The 26,936-nt window shown below is 51.2% G+C and overlaps 10 protein-coding genes across 10 annotated transcripts, besides 1 other annotated feature; 5 read left to right on the forward strand and 5 right to left on the reverse strand.

The window, feature by feature from the left end:
* Positions 1-26,936: part of a sequence feature (contig 1.115 2577..127320(1)) that runs on past both edges of the window.
* ANIA_06929 (uncharacterized protein) lies at positions 1,185-4,059 on the forward strand (the record flags this gene model as incomplete). Its single annotated transcript, XM_659441.1, has 5 exons — positions 1,185-1,248; positions 1,433-1,599; positions 1,861-2,351; positions 2,839-3,193; positions 3,466-4,059. 5 exons carry the CDS (start codon positions 1,185-1,187, stop codon positions 4,057-4,059), a joined length of 1,671 nt encoding a protein of 556 aa, XP_664533.1.
* On the forward strand, positions 6,397-7,930 carry ANIA_06930 (uncharacterized protein; the record flags this gene model as incomplete). Its single annotated transcript, XM_659442.1, has 4 exons — positions 6,397-6,694; positions 6,772-7,118; positions 7,173-7,625; positions 7,685-7,930. The coding sequence occupies 4 exons, from the start codon at positions 6,397-6,399 to the stop codon at positions 7,928-7,930; spliced, it is 1,344 nt and encodes a 447-aa protein (XP_664534.1).
* ANIA_06931 (uncharacterized protein) lies at positions 8,085-9,455 on the reverse strand (the record flags this gene model as incomplete). The annotated part of the gene is made up of 3 exons (XM_659443.2): positions 9,342-9,455; positions 8,753-9,256; positions 8,085-8,696 (listed from the first exon to the last, which is right to left on the reverse strand). The coding sequence occupies exons 2-3, from the start codon at positions 9,212-9,214 to the stop codon at positions 8,085-8,087; spliced, it is 1,074 nt and encodes a 357-aa protein (XP_664535.1). The 5' UTR covers positions 9,215-9,256; positions 9,342-9,455.
* Positions 9,877-10,643, reverse strand: ANIA_11534 (uncharacterized protein; the record flags this gene model as incomplete). Its single annotated transcript, XM_050611147.1, has 3 exons — positions 9,877-9,898; positions 10,136-10,184; positions 10,529-10,643. 3 exons carry the CDS (start codon positions 10,641-10,643, stop codon positions 9,877-9,879), a joined length of 186 nt encoding a protein of 61 aa, XP_050467200.1.
* Positions 11,370-13,398, forward strand: ANIA_06932 (uric acid-xanthine permease uapA; the record flags this gene model as incomplete). Its single annotated transcript, XM_659444.1, has 5 exons — positions 11,370-11,372; positions 11,420-11,910; positions 11,971-12,517; positions 12,582-13,213; positions 13,272-13,398. The coding sequence occupies 5 exons, from the start codon at positions 11,370-11,372 to the stop codon at positions 13,396-13,398; spliced, it is 1,800 nt and encodes a 599-aa protein (XP_664536.1).
* On the reverse strand, positions 13,645-15,642 carry ANIA_06933 (malate dehydrogenase (oxaloacetate-decarboxylating) maeB; the record flags this gene model as incomplete). The annotated part of the gene is made up of 5 exons (XM_659445.2): positions 15,110-15,642; positions 14,784-15,052; positions 14,471-14,743; positions 14,042-14,409; positions 13,645-13,982 (listed from the first exon to the last, which is right to left on the reverse strand). The coding sequence occupies exons 1-5, from the start codon at positions 15,605-15,607 to the stop codon at positions 13,645-13,647; spliced, it is 1,746 nt and encodes a 581-aa protein (XP_664537.1). The 5' UTR covers positions 15,608-15,642.
* On the reverse strand, positions 15,953-17,843 carry ANIA_06934 (putative MFS transporter; the record flags this gene model as incomplete). The annotated part of the gene is made up of 6 exons (XM_659446.1): positions 15,953-16,112; positions 16,167-16,634; positions 16,671-17,130; positions 17,193-17,478; positions 17,572-17,597; positions 17,660-17,843. The coding sequence occupies 6 exons, from the start codon at positions 17,841-17,843 to the stop codon at positions 15,953-15,955; spliced, it is 1,584 nt and encodes a 527-aa protein (XP_664538.1).
* Positions 18,274-19,512, forward strand: ANIA_06935 (2-oxoglutarate and iron-dependent oxygenase domain-containing protein; the record flags this gene model as incomplete). Its single annotated transcript, XM_659447.1, has 4 exons — positions 18,274-18,316; positions 18,773-18,987; positions 19,060-19,213; positions 19,283-19,512. 4 exons carry the CDS (start codon positions 18,274-18,276, stop codon positions 19,510-19,512), a joined length of 642 nt encoding a protein of 213 aa, XP_664539.1.
* On the reverse strand, positions 20,133-20,783 carry ANIA_06936 (2-hydroxychromene-2-carboxylate isomerase; the record flags this gene model as incomplete). The annotated part of the gene is made up of 1 exon (XM_659448.1): positions 20,133-20,783. The coding sequence occupies one exon, from the start codon at positions 20,781-20,783 to the stop codon at positions 20,133-20,135; it is 651 nt and encodes a 216-aa protein (XP_664540.1).
* Positions 22,196-26,908, forward strand: ANIA_06937 (uncharacterized protein; the record flags this gene model as incomplete). The annotated part of the gene is made up of 11 exons (XM_659449.1): positions 22,196-22,606; positions 22,663-22,788; positions 22,834-23,365; positions 24,168-24,316; positions 25,514-25,661; positions 25,714-25,775; positions 25,824-25,903; positions 26,034-26,101; positions 26,431-26,534; positions 26,584-26,706; positions 26,861-26,908. The coding sequence occupies 11 exons, from the start codon at positions 22,196-22,198 to the stop codon at positions 26,906-26,908; spliced, it is 1,851 nt and encodes a 616-aa protein (XP_664541.1).

A 26,936-nucleotide genomic window follows, 5' to 3' on the forward strand; every position in this document is an offset into this window, starting at 1 on the left:
AGACTGGCCTAGACCTTACGGCTTTTCTTTTGACTGTTGAATTTTAGCCATTTCATTTCGGCTTGAAATAAGGTGGTGCTGCGTGAGTACCACCCGGGGCAGCCCTACTCACAAGGTCCCCTGTTTCTCTCAACTAATTCATAGCAAGGCCACCAACCCACAGCTCCGAATTCATTCTGCAATTCAATACCTGGAAGGAGACCCAAGGATCCATAAGCAGTTATGGCGTCGCAACATTCCCTTGATCTCCCTTGCCCTGGCGCATAATGCGTTACAAACTGGTGGCGCCGCAGCTGACCATGGCACTTGCCCAGCACCGCATAGAACAACAAGAGGTTCACGTGTTATTTTCTGCAATATGAGACTATATGTGTCTTTATCGCCGCTCGATCACGAGATGTAATTCTCCAAGGTCCAGCAAGGGACGTGACGAAGAGGAATGCAACAAGTGGGTTGGCAACCAACAACTGGGGTCGAAGACACCACAGAAGGATGTTCTATACACACCAAGGGGCGAATAGGAACCTAATAGGCCGATCCAGACTATAAGCTCAATGCTTAGCTGTGTCTAGACGAGAAAGCTTGAGTAGCATTTCAGTCGGAAGGACTGCGATGCCTACGCCCCCTTGCGTCAGGGCTGATCCAGCCCTTAGCCAGGCAATCATGAATCGCTCGCTAGGATTCTCATCTGACCTGGTCCCTGGAGAAGCCTGCTGCGATAAGCAGTCTGGGACGAGTCTGGCGTTATAAGCAAAGACGATGATTTGTGATTCTGAACCGTCAAGCTGGGCAGGGGAATCGAGAGCCATATACAGTACCCTCAAGCAGAGATCATTAGATGGCTGCGTAATTTGAAAGCTAGTTTGCACTTTCATTCCACAAGGATCGGTATTTAGGGCCAATGGGCCTTGCTGTGGCCCAGCAGATAGACAGCCGAACCTTTTGCCATAAGCCTTGGGTGCAAGGCAATCGTGCTATCTATGGACTGAGTGGTGCTACCCAGGATGAGGATGCTTATTTGTCTCTATCTATTCAATAACAGCATGGTGCAGTCACCCCAGGGCTCGGAATTGCGTACCGGCATGATTTGTCTAGCTACGTTCTGCTTCTCCCCCCAGACTAGACGAAGATCAACAGCCAAGCACGAATATTCCCCCACATGAGGCCGATCTGTCAAACACGCAATGTCAATGATCAACATTTCCCACGTGAACAGGCTCTGGAAGCGCCGCGATGCAATGGAGGGAGGTGAGTGTTAGAGGCCGAGCAGATTCTGGAAACATACATCACTAGATATAACAGACTCGGTATTTTGCAAAGCATCCTGCATTGTCTATTCATTACATCGTCTTGAGCAGGCATTGCAAGTGATCCACTCTTCGGTGACCATGTCGGCTCTCCACTGAGCTTTGCTTTAGTTCGGTACAAACAGCGCCAAGCAGCGCCCATATTTCCGGCGTCTTTCCTACAGCGCACAGAACACGGCCATTTCGACTGAGCTTAGAGGGAATCATCCCTGGAAGCAGGCGCAGCGAAGATGTCTCCTCTTTACCGTTTCGTGGTCATTTTACTGGCCGCGTGTATCGCGGTTGTCGATGGGTATGTCGAAACGCCCCTAAACTCGGTAGTCAAAGGAGCGTATGCAGGAGCCTCTGCTAACTAGGCATACAGAGAGATAATTGTCCATCCATATCAACATCAACAGTCCGCCAATGGTCCCGGTCTTCATACTACACCTCCGACTTAACGTGTCTAACGCTAGCGCCCTCAACTCCAACCGCAGTGTTTGGCTATAGAACCGAGGTTGGCGGGTAACCCTTCCTGGATGTGGCCTCAAGTTCCAGCCCTGATGCAATTCAGATGGAGGCAAAGTACTCCGAAGCCAGAAGCGGCTTGGATGAGCCCTTGGCTGACGGCCCCTGGACATTCAGCAACGGACTTGCCAATAGTTTTCGTGTCGAGACTTTCAATATCACCCGTCCCGGGCATGTTGAGCCATTCTTTCAGCAGGATGGGCAACGCTGGCAGAGACTGCGGCTGCTGAACAATGATACCACTGTGCGTGTTTGCGGCGTGGGTATCCGTTCCCTCAATGAGTGGACAGAGGTAGAGCAATTACCTGGATACTTTGCATCCTCGAACCCGCTATACAATGAGATCTGGGCGCTGGGTGCAGGAACGCTTCAGCAAGCTTGCATCGAAAAGGGGACAGCGCTGACGACATGGGAGGTCGCGCCTGACGGCGTTCTTCTTCGCGGGCAGCAATCTGCGCAGTCAGCTCTGGGGACGTCGCTCGCAAACTGTACGATGACCTTCCAAGCAAAAGTTTTACGGGGAGGAATTGGGTGGAGGTTTGCCACCTCACTGATGGGGTTTGGACTCGCTTTGGTGCTGACGAGCGAGTACCCTGAACATTCGACCTTCTGAATACCAACCGGACCATCTTGCCGCCGAGTACGCTTGCTGTAGGGTACGGATTCAATATTGTTAACCAGACGACATTAGCTACGGAGCGTATCTCTTACTTCCTCTTTCCTTCGATGTTAAAGATGGCGAGTGGCTACATATTTCGACAAAGATCACCCCTAACGGTTATATCGTCTCGATCAACAATAAGACGACCATTGCCGTGCTCTTTAATGAGCTGCACCTGGTCACTAGCGCCCAATTCTCTGCGGGAAGTCCCTACGCCGGGGTCATGGGTTTTCGGCCCATACCAAGATCAGCTCGCATACGTGAAAGATGTGGCAGTGCACTCGCGAAACGGCACTCTTCTCTACCACAATGCCATGAAGAACGAATCTGTTCTGGAGGAGTGTGACGTCTCGACAAATTCAGCTCCGTCTGCCTCGATGGCGCGAAAGGCGATCGACTCGTTTGGAGTGGCGATTTCGCGCACACCCAGCGCATTATTAGTGCCAGCACAAACCGTTCCGACTTGATCAAGAGGACGCTGGAATTCATCCTAGATCGCCAGGAAGAATCTGGCCCTAGCACTGGATTGCTCGCTATGTCTCCTGGCATGGGCCTTGCGGCCAAGCTTGCAAGTCTCTACAACTCTTACAGGCTGCTGGACTACCAGATGCTGTATCTTAACAGCCTCGCGCGGTATTATCTCGACTCTGCAGATATCAAATTCATCCGTGAGTACTGGGAGAAAATCGAAGCTGGCCTTGAAGCTATGATACCTCATGTAAATATGCATCGGGACTTGCAACAGCAGGTTCATTAGGGGCCTTCTTTGTGGGCGATAGCAATGGCACTGCTGCGTCTGCTCTGCTGGCGTATACCCTGACGCGCATGGCTGAGGTGGCAGAGCTCGTGGGAAAACCAGACACCGCTAATCGATGGAAAGAGAGAGCAACGGATCTTTCCCTCGCTGTCAATCAGCAGCTGTGGAACAAGAGCCTTGGGACATACAATTCCAGTCTCACTGGTCTAAATGAATCCTCACTTATCGGATAGGCGTGGGCAATCCTCTCCAATACAGCAAGTACCAGTCAAGCAGATTCCTCCATCGCAGCTCTCTCAACTCTTCGCTTGGGATTGGATACAAAACGACCTCTGATACTGCCTCAGACCCGTCAACGAACCTCTCTCCGAATGGTGTCAGGCTTCCTCCTCGAGGCACTCTTCAAACGTGCCCGAGGCCAACCGCACCATGCCGCCATAGTAGAGACAATCGATGTCCTACTGAGTGGTCTCTGGGCTGCAATGACTGATCAGGATGAATACTACACAGGGACATCGTGGGAGTACTTGTACCCAGACGGCCGACCTGGCCTGGACCTCTTTACCTCCCCCCACTCGTGGGGCGAGGCGCCAACATACGTCTTCACCGAGTATCTGCTCGGCATCCAGCCAACTAGCCCGGGCTTTATGGAATGGGCTTTCCGGCCTGTGATTACTGGCATGGGCCTGTCCTGGGTGGAAGGGAGGGTTCCGACGCCGCGGGGGAGTATTAACGCTGGTTGGGCAGTCGAGAACGTGACGGAGATCAGGTTGCATGTTTGTGCACCGACTGGAACGACTGGGATCTTCGTATCCCAATGTCAGTGACAGAATGTCTAGTTAACAATCGAGTTCAGTCGGAAAGTGGTGTCCATGTTGATGTTCGAGGTGGGTAGTGCTCGCACATCGCAGTGTCTCTAGCCGACTCTATCTTAGCAGCTGTACTTAATAAGACGCTGCACAAAGACAACAAAAAATATCTGATAATTGGCTGTGACCGACTGTATGATACAGAAATGGGCTTACTATTCAAGGCTAATAGGTTATTGTTACGCACCCCCGGATACCGGCTTTTTTGCCTTAGCCACAACCGCGCGCGTTAATCAATCTCATGGCACTAAAAGTACCTTGCTAAGCTGGCAAGAGAAGGGGTCGGTCGTTATCTACAGTCCATTCCCGTAACTTTGGTTTATTCTTTGGACAGTCAAACCCCATCTCGTCCAAATGAGGTCGCAAGTGCCATGCGAGAAGGACATGTCGTGTCGACTTTCGTCGCTCTGAGTTCTGGACCCTAACTTAAAATGGCTGTTCCCGCAGACGGGAGGGTAAAATGGGGCTTGACAAGGAGAGTTTCGACTGGGATGAGTATCAGTAGTAATCCAAGTCGATGTGTCTCTGGCATATCGAGCACGAGGCTGAGAGCCGGACAAGAGTGAGCTTCGTATTAGGAATAGTCTCATGCATGTGTAGGGAACATCGCTCGGTGACCCCGCGACTTCATATCATGTCATATTCCACCTTCATATATCGATATCGTGCTGCTAAATCTTGATCTAATGGTATTTTAACTACCAAGTTCCTGGTATGGGCGACCCTTTTTTCATTGCCTCGGGTGTTGCCGGACTCTTCTCACTGAGTATCCAGGTCACCGAGTCACTCCTTAAGTATTATCAGGCCATCAAGGGCCTAAGCAAGGATGTTGGGCGCGCAATAACAAAACTGAAGTCCCCGGTGGATTGCTCAGCGCAGTTGACAATGAGGTGCGAGATCGCAACAGTGGTTCTGGAGAGGCGGATATACTTTGAGCAATTTACACCTCTGTGAAAGCTGCGAGGATATCATCCTGGAACTATGGAGTAAATGGGAGAAGTTTGATATCAACCGGCCAGACACTAGAGCCTTGGATAGAGTGCGAGCGATTGGTCACCGAGCGATCTACCCTCTTCGTCAAAGCACTTTGCAAAAACTCGAAGAAGACAACACTGAAATAATACAGCATCTTATCACTAACACTAGATGCTCTACATATAAAGGTTCGGAAGCACGAGGCAGTAATCAAACTTTTATTAGGCAGAAATGCTGGTGTAAAAGCACAGGGTGGACGACATGGTAATGCACTAGAGGCAGCCAGGTATGCTAGTCGTTGTGAGATCGCGCGGATCTTGCAAGCTGCGGGTGGTGTATCGACTGCCAATATCTGACTATATCGTGTATAATAACTACCTAGAACGTTTACAACCGAATTCTCCAGCGCGTCAAGCACTGGACGACTGTCTGACTCCTGATCATGGCTAACTCGGTAAGCTCCTGTCACTGCACTTCGTCGAAAATTAGCGTTCACTTCAAGTGCTTCAAAGCCAAAGCTAATTAATTCATCTGTGGGAATCATGAAACAAATTTTCACACACAGATAAACGGTTCCTTGGTCAATCACTCCCCTGATGGCCATGTTATGAGTGTTCAGGATAAGTGTCAAGTAACCTTCATTCCCGGATGCTTTACCACCCAGCCTCCTCACTCACCCGGGCTTTGCGGACTAAGCGCTCATTTCCGATCTATTAGAGAGATAAGGGCAATGTCTTTGGCCCAGTTAGGTATTTGATATGTAGGTCTGGTACTTGTTCTAAGATTCAACTCATCTGCGCGTATAACCACGCGCATGACGTACAGCAGGTCAGCCTACAGCATAAGAACGGTGCGCTTGTCAGACGATTATTGTACAGAAACAGTTTAACCAGAGATGTAGCACCATCGAGGTTTATGACGCACAAGAGCTTGAACAGAAAGCCGCTGCCTGGGAATGCGCCATAGCGGATGCAGTAGCAACACCACCTCGGTGAAGAGCGAGCATACAGAGCACATCAGACTGAAATAAGAGGCTGAGTCCTCCGAAGACCATACCCTGCAGATAAGTAAGTACATGGCTCAACGCCGATTTGCTCGTGTCGCCGGCGACGTTACTCCAAGAGTTACTCCGCAAGCTGTGCTGCTCGCCGATCGGCGTTGATAACGGGGACGGCCTGGTACTTATGCAGCAGCACGCACCCGGAGTGACAGATCATGAAAAAAGTGATCAGACGCCTCTCCTGTTGTAGTTATTGTCATTTGGCTTAGGTGGCGTCTCTCTCTTTCTCTGTGCGGTATATCTAAATATCCATTTACAACATGCCTCACTCAGTTCTCTACACCAAAATCGACACACGCCCCCCAGAGGTTATCCACAGCCGGGGAAACTACCTGCACACCAGCGATGGTCGTACAATATTTGATGCCAGCGGTGGCGCCGCAGTCGCCTGTCTGGGCCATAATGAACCCCAGGTGAAGCAGGCAATCATGGCGCAGCTAGACAAGGTAGCCTACATCTACTCGCCGTTCTTCACTGTGCCTGCTGCGGAAGAGATAGCCACCTTCCTGACCGAGTCGACGGGGGGTGCGATGAGCAAGGTGTTTATTGTCAGCTCTGGTGGGTTCCTTTTTCGTCCTTGCCCTCTTGAATGTTCTTGATTGAGACTATAGGTGCTCGATAATTGACCGGGACAGGCACCGAGGCAATCGAAGCCGCACTCAAAATGACACGGCAGTATTTTACAGAGCTCTCGAAGCCTCAACTACAACGGACAAAGTTCATTGCGCGGAGGCAGTCGTACCATGGGAATACGTTAGGATCGTTGGCGGCCGGTGGGCACAAGGCGCGGCGGGCGATATTCGAGCCTATACTGGCGGCAAGCACATCGCACGTCTCGCCATGCTACCCATACCGGGAGATGAAGAAAGGTGAAAGCAATGAGGAGTATGTCTCTCGCCTGGCTGAGGAGCTGGAGAATGAGTTTCAGCGGGTCGGGCCCGATACTGTCTGTGCATTCATCGCGGAAACCATGTCAGGAACGGTAGGTCAACAACTCGGACCAATTCGCGCTTGCAAGTAAACTAATTGAAAAAAGACACTGGGCTGTATTCCTGCAGTGCCGGGATACCTGAAGGCAATGAAACAAGTATGCGACCGCCACGGGGCATTGTTCGTTTTGGACGAGGTGATGTCTGGGATGGGGCGGACGGGTACTCTGCACGCCTGGCAGCAGGAGGGCGTTGTCCCAGACCTTCAGACTGTTGCAAAGGGACTAGGGGCAGGATATGCCCCTGTGGGAGCGCTGCTCGTCGGCAACCGGGTGGCAGACGTTCTCAGCAAAGGAACTGGCAGTTTCACCCACAGTCAGACGTACCAGGGACACCCCATCGCATGCGCTGCAGCATGCGCTGTCCAAAAGATTATCCAGAAAGAAAACCTGTTAGATAATGTTCGCCGGCAAGGCGAGTATCTAGGCCGGCTTCTCAATGAGCGCCTAGGTGGGCATAGGAATGTCGGCGATGTTCGCGGACGAGGACTGTTCTGGGCTGTAAGTATATTTCATATCTTTACCTCCGGCGAGTATTGGACTGACAAATCACTGCATAGCTCGAGTTCGTCAGAGACAAAGAGACCAAAGAGCCTTTCCCAGCGGAAGCGGGCATAGCGCAAAAGGTGCACTTGACAGGCTTGCAAAAAGAGCACTCCATCTCCGTTATCCCTGGCGCTGGGGTTGCAGATGGTCGTAATGGGGATATCATACAAATTGCGCCGGCGTACAATGTGTCAAAGGAGGATATTGAATTGATTGTTGAGCGCGTGGAGGGCGTCGTCCATGCTGCCTTTGGAGCATAGCGTAATTGAACGCTGCCATTGTTTTATGGACTGATTAGGCTTGTTAGTCCAAACCAGGCATTACATGGCTATTGAGGCTAATTAGGAGAATGCACTTCCAGGGCAATGGTTGATGAATAGCTTTATTACACCCGGGCGTGACTGCTTCTAGTCTTTATACCCAATGACCCAACCCCCTTTCCTCCAATCCCAGCTCTTTGCCCACCTTCTCCCAAACCTCTTTCCGACATTCTTCGTCTGAGCAGTGAGGCATCGCCTCGCCTTCCCAGATCCGGTTAATATAGTGCCCACCACCCTTCCCCCCAATCTCCCCCACCCCCTGCGTGACAGGGTCGGGTCCAAACTCTGCACTGGTGGCTGCATACACAATTGCCAGACTCCCCTGCTGCGGGCTGATGGCGAGAATGCTTGCGACGAATTTCCAGAATTTGTACGCGGTGTCAATCCACGTGTTCTTGGTCTCAGAAAGCGGGTTGTTCCAGATCCCTGAATTTACGTAGCCCGGGTTGATGCCGTTGACGGTGACGTGTCTGTAATTGGGGCTGGCTAAGAGACGGCTGTGGAGTTCGGTCAGCCAGACCTGGAAGTAGAGCTTGTTGTTAGGGTATGGGTCGCCCGCCATGCCTAATTCGCCGTTGAAATGATCCAGGTCGAAATATCCTCGGAAGTGGAAGCACGAGGTTGTGCAGACGATCCGGGGTTGAGGAGCCTTTGCGAGAGAGTCGAGCACGCGCAGCGTCAGAAGGACATGGGAGGTGAAGTTGACCTGGTGATGCGGTTAATGCAAATTCTCCTTCTCATCATTCCAGACCGGAGACGAACCTGATGCAGTATCTCTAGCCCGTCCTTCGTCAGTATCGGCTTCCTTGAGCCCGTCGGCCCCATGCCTGCATTATTGCACAGGATGTCAAGCGCACGGCCGGTATCCAGCCAGCGCTGAGCGAACGCGTCCACGGCGCTCAAGTCCGCCATATCAATCTTCCACCATTCTATCACCGACTCCGTATGTCCGTTTACCCGGGCCAACGTCTGGCACTCTTCAGCCGCCGCGGCCGGGTGCGTCTCCCATGCCGCCGGCTCTCGGCACCCCAGTATGAGATTTGCGCCGGCTGAGGCAAAGGCCTTTGCTGCTTCAAGGCCGATTCCACTGTTTGAACCGGTGATAATAATCCATTTGCCCGAGAGGTCAGGGACAGGAACTTGGTCGGGTGTCAGAAAGGTAGGGTTTCCGCCTCTTAATGCGTTCCAGCCATACCACCATAGCGGACGATGCTGGGCTGGCATGGTGGAGACGACTTATAAGCGAGTTAAGTGGCTATCGGTATACTACAAGCTCGTTAATTCGAAAAATGCTTTATTACCAGCGTCTCCCTAGATGTATACAAAAAAAAAAGATCCAATTAATTCTCACCTATTCTTCTGTACTAGGGACTGGACGGTGCTGCTCGCTGCTTGCTACGGCAGCAGGGAAATTTGCCGAGACTAGGCGCAATCTACCTATCAGGGGCAGTATGTGGTTTTCGAAAAGTATGAAGTCTCTGTAGAGTTTTTGCGACAGCAGCCAGCTGGATCAAAGTATTATAAGTGCACGAATTGAAGTCTAGGCAGCTGAAATATCCTCTCAAAGACCAAGGCGGATGGAGGCCGCCTCTAGTTAAATAAGCAATTCTGATTGGTTTTGCAATGAACGGCCCACTTCAGCATCAGCCCCTCAGCTCGTGTTAATTGTATATGCCACATACTTTATACCAGAAATAGAACAACATAACCCTGGAATGGTAGAGCCAGAATAAGCCTAGTCGCTGAAAGAGCTTTCGTAGGCTGGAATATTGCTGATTTCGAGACATAATTCATCTCAAACTGTGTTAAATGCTGGTCATTGTGTTTCCAACCAATTTGTGAGCAATTTACTAAACTGGGAAGAAACCTATTTCTTAATAGCCAGCTTAGCTGTAGCACTGTGCAATACTGCACATTTCTAAGAGTACTTATACCACACTAGAGAACAAAATGAGTAATCTCCATAGTTGTTTGCCGGTCAAGTAGTAGAATATAAAATCGGTCCAGGTTATTTAGGATAAGGTAGGGATACACGCTGGTTCTTGTCAGGTCTTTAAAGTCAAATCTGTGAATCTGCTTTTCAATCCAGAGCCTAGAGCTAAAGATAGATCGGTTTATGCAAGGCAGGTTCCTCTTGGTGCTTACCTCAGGCAGCGGCCATCACGGCTCGCCAGGATCAAGCAGATGCCAGGTACTATTATTGGGCCGGTATACTAATAATCTCCAAAAGTATCCCGGAGATGGTAGCCCTAGACGAGACCTGCGTCATGTGCTCATCCCCCGGCTCGCACCTTAAAGGATTCCGACAAGATACCCTTTATTTCATTTTTTTTTTTTTAAAAAATAGCAAGAAAATACCCAACAAAGCCAATGGCTCCGTTGTGGCTTTAGATGGCGATTGGCAGACGGACATGCCACCCCGGGAAATAGAAGGGATGCTGTAGCGTCTTCCTTGACCTCATTCTACGAGCGAGTCCGCAGATTTTGGCAAGCGAATCCTTAGAAACCGCATTGCAACTGAGTCCGACTGTGACTCACAAGGCTGGTCCAATAGACATTTGGCGTGCTGGTTTGCGTATGTAGCTGGCGTTGGGCCGACTTCGGCCGTGACCCTAGCGATCCAAGCGATGGTCGTCGGTCTTGAGGTGGGCATTTTGATCTGTGATTGAAAGCCTATAGTCCGACAATACCCAGAAGATCTGCGAGATCCTGGGGTCTGAAATTTATTGCTAGTCACCGCAACGAACTAGAAGCTGCTAGTCTCTGAACCGGGGCTCCTGGCCCCTCTAATCTCCTCCCTTTGTGGCCATTATAGCGTTATGCTGGAGTACGATGAAAGAAAACTACAGACGATGAGTCGCGGACCATCAAAGATAGAAAACATTCTGGTCAGAAAGCATAGCTAGCTCAGCTCGAGATCAAGGACTATCCACCCTGTATGGTAGACACTAGGTGCTAGCCTCGGCCCGGCAGACCCTAAGCACCCAAAGCCAGTGGGCCGCTACATGGGTAGCCATGGTGGTCTTAGAACATAGACGAAGGTCAGTTAGACGCATATTATATCTATTCCCCGTTTGAGGAACCGACATTCAGAAATGGAGACGACCGTCCGGGGAAGAAGGTCCTCCAGACAGATTTTGGATGTTTTCTCATCCTCCGCACCCGCTGTCTGAACGTCGGAGGCCGCCGACGCCAACCAAGGCCCGTCCAAGCCACTCTAGCAGCGATAGAGAGATAAGCAGCTAGCTTGACAGTTTGCATTACTCGATCGCGTTTCTTTACCGGTTCAACTGTGGCTGACGCCACGCTAATCGTCCCCGTGAAGCGCTTATCTCTCCGCTCCCAGCTCCATTTCCCATATCTTGACCCATCTTCCACCATGGTTATCTTTCTCTTGAAACTCAGGAATAAAAGCGACTGCGATGCCAGCATGATAGGGCCGGCCTGGACCATTCACCAGCACCAGCAGTCGGCCCTGATCCCTATTCGAGTGACGACAGCATGGACAACTCCATCCATTCAACCGACGGCCCCGACTCCGTCATCCCCAACTCCAACCCCAAGAAGACCGTCCGACAGAGAGTCCGCTTGCTGGCTAGGCATCTGACGACCCGCGAGGGCCTGATCGGCGACTATGACTATGGCTTCCTTTTCCGGCCCGAGCTACCCTTCATGAAGAAAGATCCACGGGCGCCGCCTTTTTTTGGCCTCAACGAGAAGATTCCCGTGCTGTTGGCGTTTATCCTGGGTCTTCAGCATGCGCTTGCCATGTTGGCGGGTGTGGTCACTCCTCCTCTGATCATATCAAGCTCGCTGAGCCTGCCGTCCGATCTCCAGCAGTATCTCGTTTCGACCTCGCTTATCGTCTGCGGGCTGCTGTCGATGGTCCAGATAACGCGATTTCATATCTACAAGACACCGTAAGTTAGCTTCATGTCGGAGTGGCTAGCCATAAGAATCAAGCTCATGCCGGCTACCAGGTACTATATCGGCAGTGGCGTCCTCTCAGTTATGGGGGTCTCGTTCTCCATCATCTCCGTCGCCAGCGGCGCCTTCAACCAGATGTACTCGAACGGGTTCTGTCAACTCGACGAGGCTGGAAACAGACTCCCTTGCCCCGAAGCGTACGGCGCCTTGATTGGCACCTCGGCCTGCTGTGCTTTGGTGGAGATCCTCCTCGCTTTCGTGCCTCCCAAAGTGATACAGAAAATCTTCCCGCCCATCGTCACTGGTCCCACTGTAATGCTTATCGGGATAAGTCTGATTGGAACTGGGTTCAAAGACTGGGCTGGCGGCTCGGCGTGTATGGATGACGGGATGCTGTGCCCGTCCGCAACTGCACCGCGCCCTCTCCCGTGGGGGAGTCCAGAGTTCATCGGCCTGGGTTTTCTAGTCTTTGTATCGATCATCCTCTGCGAACGATTTGGAGCCCCGATTATGAAGTCCTGTTCTGTTGTCATCGGGCTGCTCGTCGGTTGTATAGTCGCTGCAGCCTGCGGCTACTTCAGCCACGCCGATATTGACGCTGTATGTTTCTTCATTTTCCTACCCTTCCCTTTGGCCATACTGAGCTGACATTGATTCTTGCTAGGCCCCTGCCGCCTCATTCATCTGGGTCAAGACTTTCCCTCTCTCTGTCTATGGTCCGATGGTTCTCCCGATCATCGCGGTTTTCATCATCTGCGCCTGCGAGTGCATCGGTGATGTAACCGCCACCTGCGACGTCTCGCGTCTCGAAGTCCGCGGCGGCACATTCGAGTCGCGCATCCAGGGCGCCGTCCTAGCAGACGGGATCAACTCGGTAGTCGCTGCCCTTGCGACAATGACCCCCATGACGACCTTTGCGCAGAACAACGGCGTGATTGCCCTCACTCGCTGCGCAAACCGCTGGGCCGGATACTGCTGCTGTCTGATATTGATAGTAGCCGGTATCTTTGCTAAATTCGCTGCAGCCATTGTTGCCATACCCAACAGTGTCATGGGCGGGATGAAGACGTTTCTCTTCGCTTCGGTCGTTATTAGCGGACAGGCGATCGTGGCCAAGGCGCCGTTCACAAGGCGAAATCGGTTTATCCTCACCGCGTCAATGGCCCTGGGATACGGGGCGACGCTGGTGCCCACTTGGTTTGGGAATGTATTCCCTCAGACCGAGAATAGAGACCTGGAGGGGTTTGAAAATGCGATCGAGCTCGTGCTTGAGACGGGGTTTGCGGTCACGGCATTGTAAGTCTTCCTTCCAATCTCTTGTGACAAAGCAAGGTGCTAATCAATAATCGGATAGTGTTGCTATGCTCTTGAACGCAATCATGCCTGCTGAAGTCGAAGAGATCGGTGCCGTCACCCCTATGCCGGTCTCTGCTCATGATAATCGGGATGGCGAGGCGGAGTATCAGAGCAAGCAGGCTTAGATTCTAGAATTACTTAGCAATTCGACTGACATGTCCACCGCGGCAGGATGGTGCGAATCTGCCTCGTATTTTCCCTCCAGTGCCAATACGCTCAGTAGCTATATCCTAAGTATTCCGTTGACCCAAGGTTATTGGTGGGTTGGATTATTCATGTCTTATTATAGCAGCACAACTTGATTACGTTAGTTGGGATTGTCGTTACTACTAAACCAACGCAATATACCACGAGCTTCTGCCTGGCATGCTTTAATCAGCCTTCTCCAAATCCCGATAGGTTGCCTCCCACATCTGAGCCCGTATCCAGTCTTCCAAATCCTTCTCGTCCTCTGGAATGCCCTCTTCCTGGGCCAATCCTTCCTTCACTGCCGTCTGAATAACTGCCTTGGCGACATTCAAACTCAACTCTCTGACATTCTCAACGTCTGGAAGAAGTGGCTTGTTTGGATCTTCCAGCGCTGGAGCCTTTGCTGCTAGTGCCTTTGAAGCTGCGACGACCATCTTCTCAGATAGGCGGCTGGCTCGTGAGAGGACAGCTCCGAGCCCAATACCGGGGAAGGCGGTTGAGTTATTGCATTCGGCTGATACTATTAGCCTCAAGTACATGAATCTGATAATGAGGATAGGAGATATTCAGAAGGCATACCGATTTCCGTCTTGGTGCCGTTGTACTCTACAGGCGGGAAAGGACTGCCAGTCGCAATCAGGGCTTTCCCGTCCGTCCACTTGGTGATATCCTGCGGCTGAGCCTCATGCAATCTCGTCGGGTTACTGAGGGGGAAGATTATTGGGCGGTCGACATGTTTTGCCATCTCGCGGATGGTCTCCTCTGTAAAAGACCCAGGTTTGGTGGATGTCCCGATCAGAACATGGGGCTTGACGTGCTTGATGACGGAATAAAGATCAATATCTTGACCCTCAGGCCATTCATTGTCTTCTTTTGCGAAATATTTCTGGCTGGCTGTGAGTGCGTCGCCTTGAGATTTCAGCAGTAGGCCTTGTTTATCAATGCACCTGAAGATGTCAGTAACCGGGTTGTGCTATACACGGGTAGAACTAGCGAACTGCGACATACCAAATCTGCTTCAAGGCATCACTTTTAGAGAAACCTGCCTCGGTGGCAATGGCATCGCTAATCTGATCTGCGATGCCAGTGCCTGCAGATCCAGAGCCATAGCACACGACTCTGACATCTTTTAGCTTGACATTGCTAACATGGAGTCCGGCCATGAGGGCAGCCAGCGTGACACAACCGGTGCCCTGAATATCGTCGTTGAAGCAAGGTAATTGTGAGCGGTATCTGTCAAGGATACGTTTGGCGTTTTGGAGACCAAAGTCCTCACTGCATCTGTCAGTCTTATCTTCCACGGCGGGTTAAAGTGGCATACAAGTGGATATAGGCATTGGGAAACCTCTTCCTGGCCATCCTCACAAATTTATCCACAAACTTATCGTATTCCTCCCCTTGTGCGCGCCGTTGCCGCAGACCCAAGTAGAGCTTATCGTTGAGTAGCTCCTCATTATTCGTCCCACAATCCAACACTACAGGGAGCTGTCTTGATGGATGGATGCCAGCACAGGCAGTGGTGATGACCAGCTTCGCGACAGATATCAGGATCGCCCCGACGCCCTGATCGCCTATCCCGAGGATCTGCCACTGTCAGCACCGTCACCCTTTCCCTGAGTGTTAACAAAAGCCTTGCCTAGGGCATACCTGCTCCCCGTCGCTAACAACTATATAATCCACGTCATCCCCACCGCTGAAGTTAGCGAAACACTCATCGATCTCTTTCTCACCATGGTCACGGATACTCAGATAGCACCCTTCAGGCTTCCGGAACAGCCGTGAGTAGTTCTGGATCGCATCCGCCTCCGTCGGCGTGTAGATGACGCTGAACATCTCCTTGAGATGAGTCTGCAGCAGCCGGTAGTAAAGCACCTGGTTTTGCGACTTCATGCTCGCCATGAAGGTGTTTTTCGCCAGGTCATCGGGACGGCTTTTGTACTGCTGGTATGCCCGCTCCACCTGTTCGTCCAATGTCTGGATATTGGGTGGCAGTAGTCCGTGCAAGTTGAATTCGCGCCGCTCACGCTCGGAATGGGCAGAGCCCTTGTTGTAGTTGGCGTTGCCGAGCAGGGCAGCGCCCTTGTAGGGGCATTTGATAGGTCCCTGGGTGGCGCGCGGGAGGTGCTTGAAGCGGGCGAGGCTCATTCTTCTTTACCTGGGTCAGCCTTGGCGATGTTCATTGGATCTGGACTGGAATTCGGCCAAGAGGGTGGAATCATTGTCGAAGAATATAAAACGATGTTATACAGATGGGTTACGGTCGTATGACGCAATGGTGGGACCAACTGGGAGGCTCCACGTGGGTTGCCAAGTTTTATATAGTTGCCTATATTACTCCTCTGATAATATTAAGATCACGTTAATTATCCAGATATATCCCGGCTGATATATGGCCTGTCGTCTGGCGATTTTGTATTATCGCTTGTTATGCTGCAGTCCTGGAGACCTAGGGTTACTACCCAACAGCCCAACTTCAACACATATACAAACCTAGTACACATATCTGAAATGCAAGTTCTCTTTGTCTGTAAGATCCTTAAAAGCAAGTCGATCAGCTTCGCTTTCATCTAAGTTAAGCGCCTCCCGGCGCCTGTTTTCGCGGAACCACAGCACACACAGCACCGAGGCAGAGAGGATAGTAATGCAATAACTAAAAGAGTCAGCAGTCAACCACCTAGCTATTTCATTCCAACCTAAGACATACCAGATTATAAGGCCAGTCCATAAATCAGGGTAATGCGCAGCTTTCTGCTGACTATGGATTAACTGCGGCCCAACAATGTTCCCTACACAGTACGCCACAAATACTGCCGCCGCCATGAAGCTCTTCTTCGTCTCGCCAGCAACGTTACTAGCACCGAGCGAAATTGTGAGACCCACAACAGGCCCGAAGAACCCGATGAGCGAGTACCCAGCGACCGGAGTCACCGGCTTGTGGCCCCAGCTGGACTTCCAGATCATGACGAAGCCGGCGATCACAGGGAGACTGCAGAGAACGAGTGAGAGGACACGGATGTTGCGGTATCGAGAACATAGCCAGCCAGTCCCAATGATTCCGAACGCCGAGAGGCCGCCGAGCGGAAACTGGAAAAGGATGCTTTCGAGGGAAGAGTAGCCGAACGTGGAGACGATGAGTGGACCGAATCCGGAGACGGCGCCGTTGACGGTATACCTACATTTGTCAGTGTGTGTTCCTTTACAAGCTCACAAGAAGTAGAAAGGTGTAAGAATGGCGAAGAAGAGGGGTCCATACGCAGCAGCCATGGTCAGGGCAACGAGCCAGATCTTGATATCAAGAATCGCCTCCCTGAGCTGTCCCTTCTTGACCGTTTGGTTCTTGACGCCGGTCTGGCTGGCTCGGAGTCTCTCTACTGCCACAAGTCGTTCCTCAGGGGTGAGGAACCACGCATTCAACGGGTCGTTCGGGAGGAAAAAGCACCAGATGCCGAAGAGGAACGTAAGCACCCCAGCGAAGACGTATATGTACTGCCATGGTTTTAATGCGCCACCGTCGATCTGCGCAAAGCCATAGTTGAAAGCACCGCCTATGATAGTGAACCAGCCAGTCCCGGAGAACCACCAGCTCTGGCGCGACGACTGCTCTCTTTGCGTATAGTAACCACTGACCGTCACCATGAACCCGGTGGGGATGATGGACTCAGTGAAGCCTGCACCGTCAGGATAAACATTTCTGCCAAACTCCATCTATGCCGTAGGAGCGCTAGCTTACCTAAAAAGAACCGCTGGGCATAGAGCCCCTGCCATGTCGTCACACCAGCCGTGGCAGCGCAGATGATCGCCCACAGCATGACAACCGGCCCCAGGACATGTTTCGTCTGAAAATGCTGCAGGGTGTATGTCATCGGATAGGAGCCAGCAAGTTGACCAAAGTAGAAGATCGAAGTTGCCCAGCTGAGTCTAGACGTATCAGTAGTTGGCGGGCTGACAGAGGTATCTGTGACCGATAGCTGGAGGTCTGTAGTCATGCCAAAGAGAGCAGCGCTGCCGAGGATCGCCTGGATCAAAAGTCAATGACATTGATTCTGATATTCCCGCAAAAAAAAAAAAATGAAAATGAAAATGAGAATGAAAGGTAGCTAATCACATACCTTGTCATAGTACACCAGGCCGTACCCTTTGTAGAACGGTTAGCCCAAAAGCCAGCCTAGCCCATATAACTGACGAACGGCCACGCACCGATCACCATGGCGGGCATCAGAAAGAGGTCTATCTTCCTCAACACCCGCCGCTCAACTTCAGGGTCAATGGGCCTGGCTTCTTCGCCTAGGGCATCGATCCCATTTATCGCGATAGCTTTCTCGTCGACAGCCCGCGGGGCTAGTGGACCCTGAGTTTCAGCTGACATGACCGGTGAATGCATTGTTGCCATTGCGATCTTGCTGAGGCCCGATCTCGACTCTGTTTATTTCTCGGAGAAAGATGAGCAATGCCTGCAGATGGCAACGCACAGCTTGAACCCTTGTCTGTGAGTCTCAATATTTTCGTTGAATTTTTCTCTCTTCGGTCTCTTGGCGGGACGGATACGAGATCGGAGACTGGCCGAGAACTTTTCCCCACAAGGGCGAAGTTTATATGGCATCAACAACACCAGATATTGCAACACCAAGACAAATTCAGCCGTCTTCCAAGCGAGTACAGTCTGAGTATAGAGCCTGGAGACTGCTGCAGAGACATCATCTATATTGCGTTCAGAAGTCGTGCTGGATCTGTGCACGTGGCGGTCACTGCATTTAGAACCACGAGACTATAGCGGGGCAATAGGCCAAGACAGGATATATATCTGATTATAAATGGGTATTGTCATTATAGATGGGAAAAGTGAAGAAAGAAAGGGTAAGAAAATAAAAATAAAAATAAAAGAGTAATAAAAGAGTAATAAAAGAGCAATAAAAGAGCAATAAAAGTAATAAAGAATGAGAGAAGTCATGGTCAGTTTCACGTACAATAACAGAACATACATCTTACCAATCGTTTGCTTGGCGGCCGGCTAGATGCCAAAACGGCACAAAGACAATAAGTGCACCTTGAATTTCAGGTTCTGACGCTGTAGAGATAGTTGGGGTAGGCTGTGGAAGGCGGGTATTAAGAGTGAATGAGATAGACTTCTCCTGACTCACGGTTGGAGAAGTTGGTGTTGCGAACGTCATGAGTTAGGGTTATGATGTGATGCAGCAGCGACTACTCGGGCAGAAGACCTGGGCTAGTATATGGGCGCTCGGAGGAAATATGATAGATGGAGACGAGATCTCAATACTCTCGCTACTGATTGTTCACTCTTCTGCTCATCAGCTTGTCCGAGCCAGGTTGCGCGCCGGCTCTCGTATTCACATAATAACCAAAATGCCAACTACAGTCTTCGAAACCCCGGCTATCGCTACGTGCAGGTCCCTGAGACAGCCTCGAGCCTCGACTGGGCCGGCTTGAAGACACTGGATCTTGCAAAGTATGATTTGCTCGGGGGAAAACAAGAGCTGGCTGTAGAACTCACAAAGGCCATTGAAGACGTCGGTAAACCACTATCCCTTCATCATGCTATTTGTCAGATACATTTTCGACTTGACTAAGCCGGAGTACAGGGTTTCTTCTACGTCGAAAATTATGGTTTGAGCAAGGAAGAAGTCGACGCCCAGTTTGGTCTAGCTAAAAGGGTCCTCCCCCTGCCCAACGATGAGAAGCAGAAGTATCGCGCCGCCCTCGAACAAGGAGACTACAACGGATGGAAGCCAGCCGGTATACAGAACCTGAACCCCAGCTGTGAAGGATAATCTCGAAGTCTACAACACCCCGAAATTCTCCCAGAGCACGCGGGTCGCCCGCATCCAGAGGTTGTCAGGGCGCTTTGGCATACTATTGAACGGTTCTCAAAACATGCTCACTACCATATTTTCAGGAAGCTGCCAGTTATCTTTGCGGTTGCTCTTGGCCTTAAGGATGAGGAGTGGTTAGTGAAGAGACATCACTACGACCGAATGTTGGGGGATCATCTGCGGTACATGAAGTACTATGCCAGGAGTGAGGAGGAGAATTGAAAGCTGGGAGGAGTCTGGCTTAAGGGGTCAGTATCCCTGGTCTTAATATACTGCAATAATCGTCTCGTTGATTGGTATGGTAGGCATTTCGATATTGGCAGTCTTACCTTGCTCTTTCGCCAGCCTGTTGCAACGCCACAGGTGTTGACCGAAACCGGCGAGTGAAAATATGTCCGGCCACAGATGGAAGCGCTTACGGTCAATATTGCTGATGTGCTTCAGTTCAGGACCAGTGAGTTACCCAAATTCTTCAAGTAAAGTGCTAAGCTAACGCTGAGCCCTGCTAGACGGGTACCTCAAGTCAAGCATCCATCGCGTTGTAGTCCCGCCAAAGGACCAGGCGCACATTGACAGGCTTGGGGTTCTGTGCATGGTTTGGATTGAATATGACTATGATCTCATCCAAATCAACGAATATCCCGTCCTGCAGAAACACAGTCTGACTGGCAATAAGGTCCTAGGGAGCGATGGCCAGCCCCTCAAGGCGGGTGAGTGGGTTAAGCAGCGAGTCATCAAGAACCTGGGAGCGTCCACGACGAAAGAAGTAGACAACGAGGTGAACGATGTAGAGATATAAAGGGGGTGAAGGTGCGCTACTTTAATTAGAGAGCAGTCCGTGGCTATGGCAGACTCGGTACAACGATGGGATCCCTCCCGCTCTTTATAGCATCATCCAACATATCCAGCCGGTCCTGGCCCCAGAACGGCTCTCCTCGAAAAGAGTACAATGGGGCGCCGAAATACTGCCTGATCTCTGCTTCCTTCGTCAAGGCTGTCTCCTGATCTGCCAGCAGAGGCTCAGTTTTCGCCCTCTGTAGCAACCGATCACCACTCAGTCCAGCCTCTTTGGCCAGCTGCACAATCGTAGCTTCGTTTGCAATATCCAACTCTCTCGCCCAAACCGCCTCCAAACCAAGCCGCGCAAATTCCTGCACAGCCAGACTGTCATTGCCGGATTCCTCGATGGCCGCCAGTAGCACACGATGAGCGAGCGATGGGTCGGCCGGGTAGTACTTTGGATTCTGCACTATTGGAATGCCGTGAATACGTCGCCACCGCTCCATCTCAAGTAACCGGTAGGCCTGGCGTTGCGCCGACCGTTGTTTCACAGGGAGGCCCCCGGATATCGAGAAGATGTACATGAGGTCAATTGGTTTGTGGATGACATGGGCATTTGTTTCCTGAACCAGTCGCTGGAAACGCCGACTGCCGATATAGGACCATAGCGAGATGAAGGAGAAGTAATATTCGATCACTGGGCGGGCGGCCATGGCTTCAAGGCGTGGTCAATGATGAGGAAGTTTTCTCGTTTTTTATTTCTTATTACTTTTCCTTTCAAGTACCGACTGCTGAGGACGCAAACCTGATGAACGCTGACGGCCGGTCGCAGTGGCCTATATTAACATACCAGTCGTATTAAAAGGCGCGAGGATGCCGGTAGATGGCGTCAACCTGGTCCAATGGGAGTATCCGTGGACAGGAAGCGTAAGAGCTCAGCCTCCGAGCCCTTGGCGGATACGAAACCCTCTGAACCAATTGACAATGTTTGTCTCTTCCCTGTAACATTTGACATTAAATTTGGTCAGTTTGCGAAAGTGGCACCAGAAGGCCGCGAGGCCGCGAATCATCATTCTCTAATGACACTCCCAGTCAGCGCCGCAAGCTTACACACCTCTAAATAAGCGATCCGTTGAGATGCGCGAGCCAATTCGTAGATAGGGAAACTTTGCAAACATGCCGCAATTGGTTGAAGGCATTCAGTACCTAGTGCTCATGGATCTACTTCAGGCATGATGGATCAGCTTTTAACGTTTTCTGGCTGCCGCACGTAGCAAGCTGGGTGGGAGGCTCTCCCCTGGAGAGATCTTCCGCACGCAGTGAACCTGGCCTAGAAACTGGCTGTTGGAGTACCCTGGGCACAGCCAGCCGGCAGCTAGGTATATCGTCCTCGCTAAGATTGTTCGTCTTTTTAGCCTGATACGCGCTTGGCTAGATCATAGAGGAAGGAATCGGCCACAACACAATTCTTCAGAAAAACGACTGGACAGCAAGTTCTGGGACCATGACTACCCACGTAGGGTACTGAGCGAACGATGCGGAGGAGCTGTCAACATCCCTAAGCTAGCCGTAAATGCTCGAGGAAGTAAGACATTCATTTATAGACTACCGCAGCCAAGCCCTCATTCCGCGGGCCGAGATACTTACACTTCCCAGCTGTGGCACGTGCATTAGGCCTATAAACCCCCATGTCTAGTTAATTCTTGTCGCCGGACCCTGAGTGTTTATAAAGCTGCAACCAGTGTGAACTGACTGGTCTGTTGATTCGAGTCAGTCGCTTGATGTCAGATCGGCAGCGTCAGGCACTCCCCCGCTCTTCCCCACGCGCCACAGACTCATTCCTTCAGACTAGGGCTAGATTCGCTTCTTAGTATTGGCCACAAGCCTGGAACTTGGTAGTGCTTTCAAGGAATAGAATCCGTCACATGGAGGGCAGCGCTACCGAGCCAGGGTCCTAGCTAGGGCTAGCCGCGTCACATCGCAGACGAGCCGGAGGCGAATGCGGGTGGGCGAGTGGATGGCTAGGTATATCTAATGGCGTCGCACCGCTTATGCACCCCTGGCTGTTCCTGACTGTTCCTGATAGCCAAGTGTCTTTTTCATCCGCTGCAGCGTGCTGGCTAAGATGCATATCCTCCAGTATCTAACCGGGATCCTCGTGGTCTCTACCACGGGTCTCGCCTCAGTATCCATGCCGGCCTTTGCTGATTTGGATACCTGTTCTCCTGATTTGGGTCAGGAAGAGGTTTCTCTCATTGAGATAGCAGGCGTAGCGCAAGAGGACATTCATTTGCTCGTAGCCCGGCAACTCGACCTAGACAACATCGCCGACAGCATCACGGGGCTTCTCCAGCCATTGTTGCAGCTGATAAGCTCGGAGTCGCTTGCGAACATTAACACTATTATCACGCAGGCAGCTTCACTTCTTGGTGATGGGGGCGCAGAGGATGTGAGGAACCTGGTCAACGTGATTGCAGGACTGCTGGACTCGGATACGGTGAAGGATCTTATTGATCAGTTGGAACCGTTGCTGCCGGTATAGATATCCCTTTACAAAACAGTGATTAGGACCGGTCTAACTCGATGAGGTAGACCCTACTAGACCTGCTCAACTCGGATCTCATCGACAAGCTCAAGACTCTACTTGACAATGCCAGTCTCTTGCTCACCGAGAAATTCGCGACGAACGTCCGTGATCTGGTCAACAGCATTGCACCCGTAAGCCTCCCCTACAAAGAAATGTACCATGTCTGACATGTATAGATCCTCGACTATCTGATGCAGCTCATATCCTACTTCATCGATCTGATCTTTGGAGGAGGCGGCGGCACTGGGGGAGGGAGCAACACCTCGACGGACACCTCGCCAACAGCTACGCAAACCAGGGGTTCCGGCTCAGGAGCCGCAAGTGAGGCAACCTCGACAGGCAGCTCTGGGTCTGGCCTCGACTTCGGTCTTGGTCTGGGGTCGTCCGGCTCTAGTGACGGAGATGGATCTGGTAGCGATGAGTCAACAGGGTCATCGGGTTCCGGCTCAAGCTCATCATCTTCGTCTGATGGCAGTAGCTCGTCCTCATCTTCGGATGATAACAGTGGCTCAGGACTCAGCTGGGGGTCCTCTTCGGACTCGTCCGATGGGAGTGACTCGGCCAGTGACTCCAGTGATTCCGGTGATTCTGGCTCTGGCTCTTCGTCTGACTCGAACACCGACTCCGGTACTGCGACAGGCCCTGATGATCCAGGGTTCACGGGTGCAGCGAGCAGGCCAGGGCAGTTGGGGGTGACGGGGGCTATTGGTGCGATGATCGCGATATTCGTACTTTAGGCTCTGTTGACTTGCATCCGGGACGATGGACATAAGACTCGACGATAGTGACGTATCTAACCCTCTAATCAATGTGACATGATTCTAAGTCTCGTACGATATACACGTGGATAATTGATAAGAAAAACAAAAGAAAATGCGAACTTGTACATGAAACAAGGACAAAGAGGTTCCTAAACATAACACATAAGCATACAAGACAGAACAGAACTATACAACACTTCTGTTCATAATCTGTGGCAGTGCAGTCAGTTCCATTGCCGGATCAGCCGGCACAGCATGTAGGCTCCCTGGATTCCGCAACCGCGCATTCCAACTGCTCCTCCGTGCGGGGTATACAAGTGGATGGTGAAGGTCTGACTCAGAATTCTGCGTCCTTATTGGTCGGTGCTTGCAAGCTAGCGGACGCGCAAGAGTGAGATCCTGGTGTTTTGCGTGCGAAGGTGCCATGTTGCCTTTGCTTGTTGTGAGGTATGCTTTTTGTGAATGCCTATTTTTCTTGCGCAGGACGCAGATAGCTCGGAGGCGTGGGGCGGATGCTGTTACAATCACAATCGTAACCTCAGTCCTGATACAGATACTGTCAACATAGTCTGATACTGGCTGAGTGTGCGAGCTTAAGGAACGAGAATGGGGCGTACAAGAAGCAGATTGCCCAAAGAGCCAGGGAGTGACTGAATTGAAGGGATTCTAGGTGCTTAGTCTGTGTAGTTCGAACGATAGCTGCGACCATTGCTCTAGGGGACATCATTAGCCTTTTTGTTTCATTGCAGTGCGCCATGAAAATTCCCTACAGCAGACTCAAAGACAGAATCAAGCTCAGCAGGATCTTACTCCAGCGGCGTACATTCAATTTCAGGACCACAGCGACACTGATGATGATCAGGATCAGATCTGTAAAGGCGTCGAATGCTATAAGATAGTAAGTTAAGCATATATCAACCGTCACTGGAAGAAAAACTATACCTCCCTGGAAATACCCCCAGCGCTGCAGCCCCCTTGCACTGGAACAGTGTTTAAGCACGATTCTGGGGTCCCAAAGCCGTTCGACAGGGCTGCACATTGTGTACTGCAACACACAAGGGGTGATACAAAAGATGAGCTGCAATACGATCAGGAGCCAAAGCAATTTTCGCCGCAGGTTATGCACCGATAGCACGGTTGCCAGCAGAAGGAGCATAAACGAGATTCGGCCACACATGGAGGCTAGCACACCAAAGGACATTCCAATCATCACATATTTGAGCAAGCCGACCAATCGTCCGTAATCGAGGGCTGTCACGTTCGATCCGAGGCCATGGTAAGTGGAAACTGTTACCAGAGACGAGGCGATACCTTGTAGAATCTGGTTTTTTGTGGGCGTCAGCATGCATAACATTGATGGAGATCTGTTAGAACGAACATAGGCTCCAACCATGACGAAATCGTCAAGGGCAAACCTGCGCCTGACGGATAATTGCGAATAAACACGCAGCGCCATGACGACGGTGCAGATGCTGTACTCAACCCAGATGATAGCGTACAGAGAATTCTGAGAGATTGGCCTGACGCTCTCGAGCTTCTGCGCCTCGCCCGATTCAAATAAAGCAGGCAGATACATATCAGTTTGAGATATTTGGTGGCCTTCGACAAAGTGGGGACTGTGCGTCTGCTGTTATTGCAAAACACGAGCACAGTAGAAAGGGAGACGTAGAGGGTTAATGCAAGCAAGGTTGGAGGACGAAAACGGACTGAATCCTGTGCACCTTTGCCGGGATTCTCGAAGCCTCTAGATGCTTTATAGAAGTGTACTCTGCGCGTCTGAGCTGACTAAATACTACGGTCTGCGTACGGTTGAGTTTAGAGATCGAGCTGTAGCCCAACTTTGATCCGGTAGATCCGCGGAATGATCCCTGTGTTTCTGGGCACTGAAAGAAATAACAATTGGGACACTGCTATTGGATACATGGACGAGGGACCTCTCAATTATCGCTGCTGAGACTGGACGACTCGAGGGGGTGATGGATACGCGTGCGCAGCATCTGAGCCGTGACAGCCGCGGAAGTATAAATCGCATGGAAGCTTGATTTCGTTGCACTATGTACGCAAATAGGTTTCAAGTATGTTGCACGTACACTAGATAGAAAGGAAAAGGATAGGGAACGCGGTCGTAGCGAGATACCCGATTTTACTCAACGAACAAACACACGTACTCAGGGGCAACGCAATCAGTCAAGACCCAGTATCTGACGGCATCGCATCAATGGACGCTAACAGGTTGTATACTGGTGCGTGGAATACTTCCACGAAGAGACTGGGGCTAGCTAATTCCGACGCCAGGTTTCATCTTGATGCAAGAACCAGGCCAGAGCAGGCCCGGTCTCGAGCTAGCATTGGAGGAAGTAACGGCTGGCCTTGGCATCATAATCCATGAACCTTAATGCGATCAGCTGGCCCCTGAAAACCTGGATTACTGTTGCGCTCAGCATTGTATCAGGTCGGAATTAGAATGTATAGCTCCCAGCCCAGGGTTCGTGTCAGAAAAAGCAGATCTTGGTCAGAGCCGCAGCGGATTGATTACTCTAGAACCGAACTTGCAGAAGTCTGCTACATATAGCAGATATAGCAGAAACTTGATGTCTTGGCTTCGCGCCGTTTAGGCTGAATTTGCTTGGTATCGGTGCTGGGATCTGCACAGATACAGTTGACAGATGGATGGACACTTGTGGTACGTTCTTAACTTCAACTGGACTTTCTCCGGCGGGGGGAGGGGCCGAACTCGAGCTTGAATCCACTCCAATGCTCGTTACCGGTATTCTTCCAATTGAGCAATCTCAATCTCAGCCACAATGGCGGCTCTTCATCAGCCCTCTTGGCGGTCTCGCTCGGGGAACACCTCCCCCCCGGCTCTCCCCCTTTCCATCTCAATCTCCTTGCCCACAGAAATATCCACTTAGTCGCCGTGCTGCAATGTGCAACCATCGATTCCTTCTTATATCCATCGGCATAGAAGAGATAAGCGCAATAGAGCAAAGATATATCCCTGCCTTTGGATAGCAGTGAGAGTATGCGCGTTGCGACTGTCAAACACGGCTCCGATCATCGGCAAGAAGACGGACCCTCCCGAGATGGCCGCGAAGAGGAAACATCCGCCGATCTCGGTGTGCCGACTGAGGCATAGGTAGCGAGGTAAACTGTGACCGATATTAGATGACTCTTCCCAGAGAGGGGGAGAATGCATCGATGCAAAGCAAAGACGAGAATGCACAGTCTGACCGAGTCCAGGTCGTGCTTGTTCATAGTCGCAATGGAGAAGACGACGCAAAGCGTCAGGTATGCCAGGAGCATGGACCGTGGCTCGAAGGCATTCGTCATGAAGACCCGTTGCGACAAAACTGTTGAAGGCGCAGAACTCCTGCGCGATTGGCAGGAGGCCGGCTGACCAATCACGGTTAGCGTCGAGTAAAATTCTACGACAACCGTATAGGATTTGGCCAAGAGTTATCTCACCTTAAGGCAAACGTTAATGAAATAACTAGCAGTGACACTTGCCCTCAAAGGTA

This window comes from Aspergillus nidulans, chromosome I, assembly GCF_000011425.1.
Source record: "Aspergillus nidulans FGSC A4 chromosome I".
Taxonomy (NCBI): Eukaryota; Fungi; Ascomycota; class Eurotiomycetes; order Eurotiales; family Aspergillaceae; genus Aspergillus; species Aspergillus nidulans.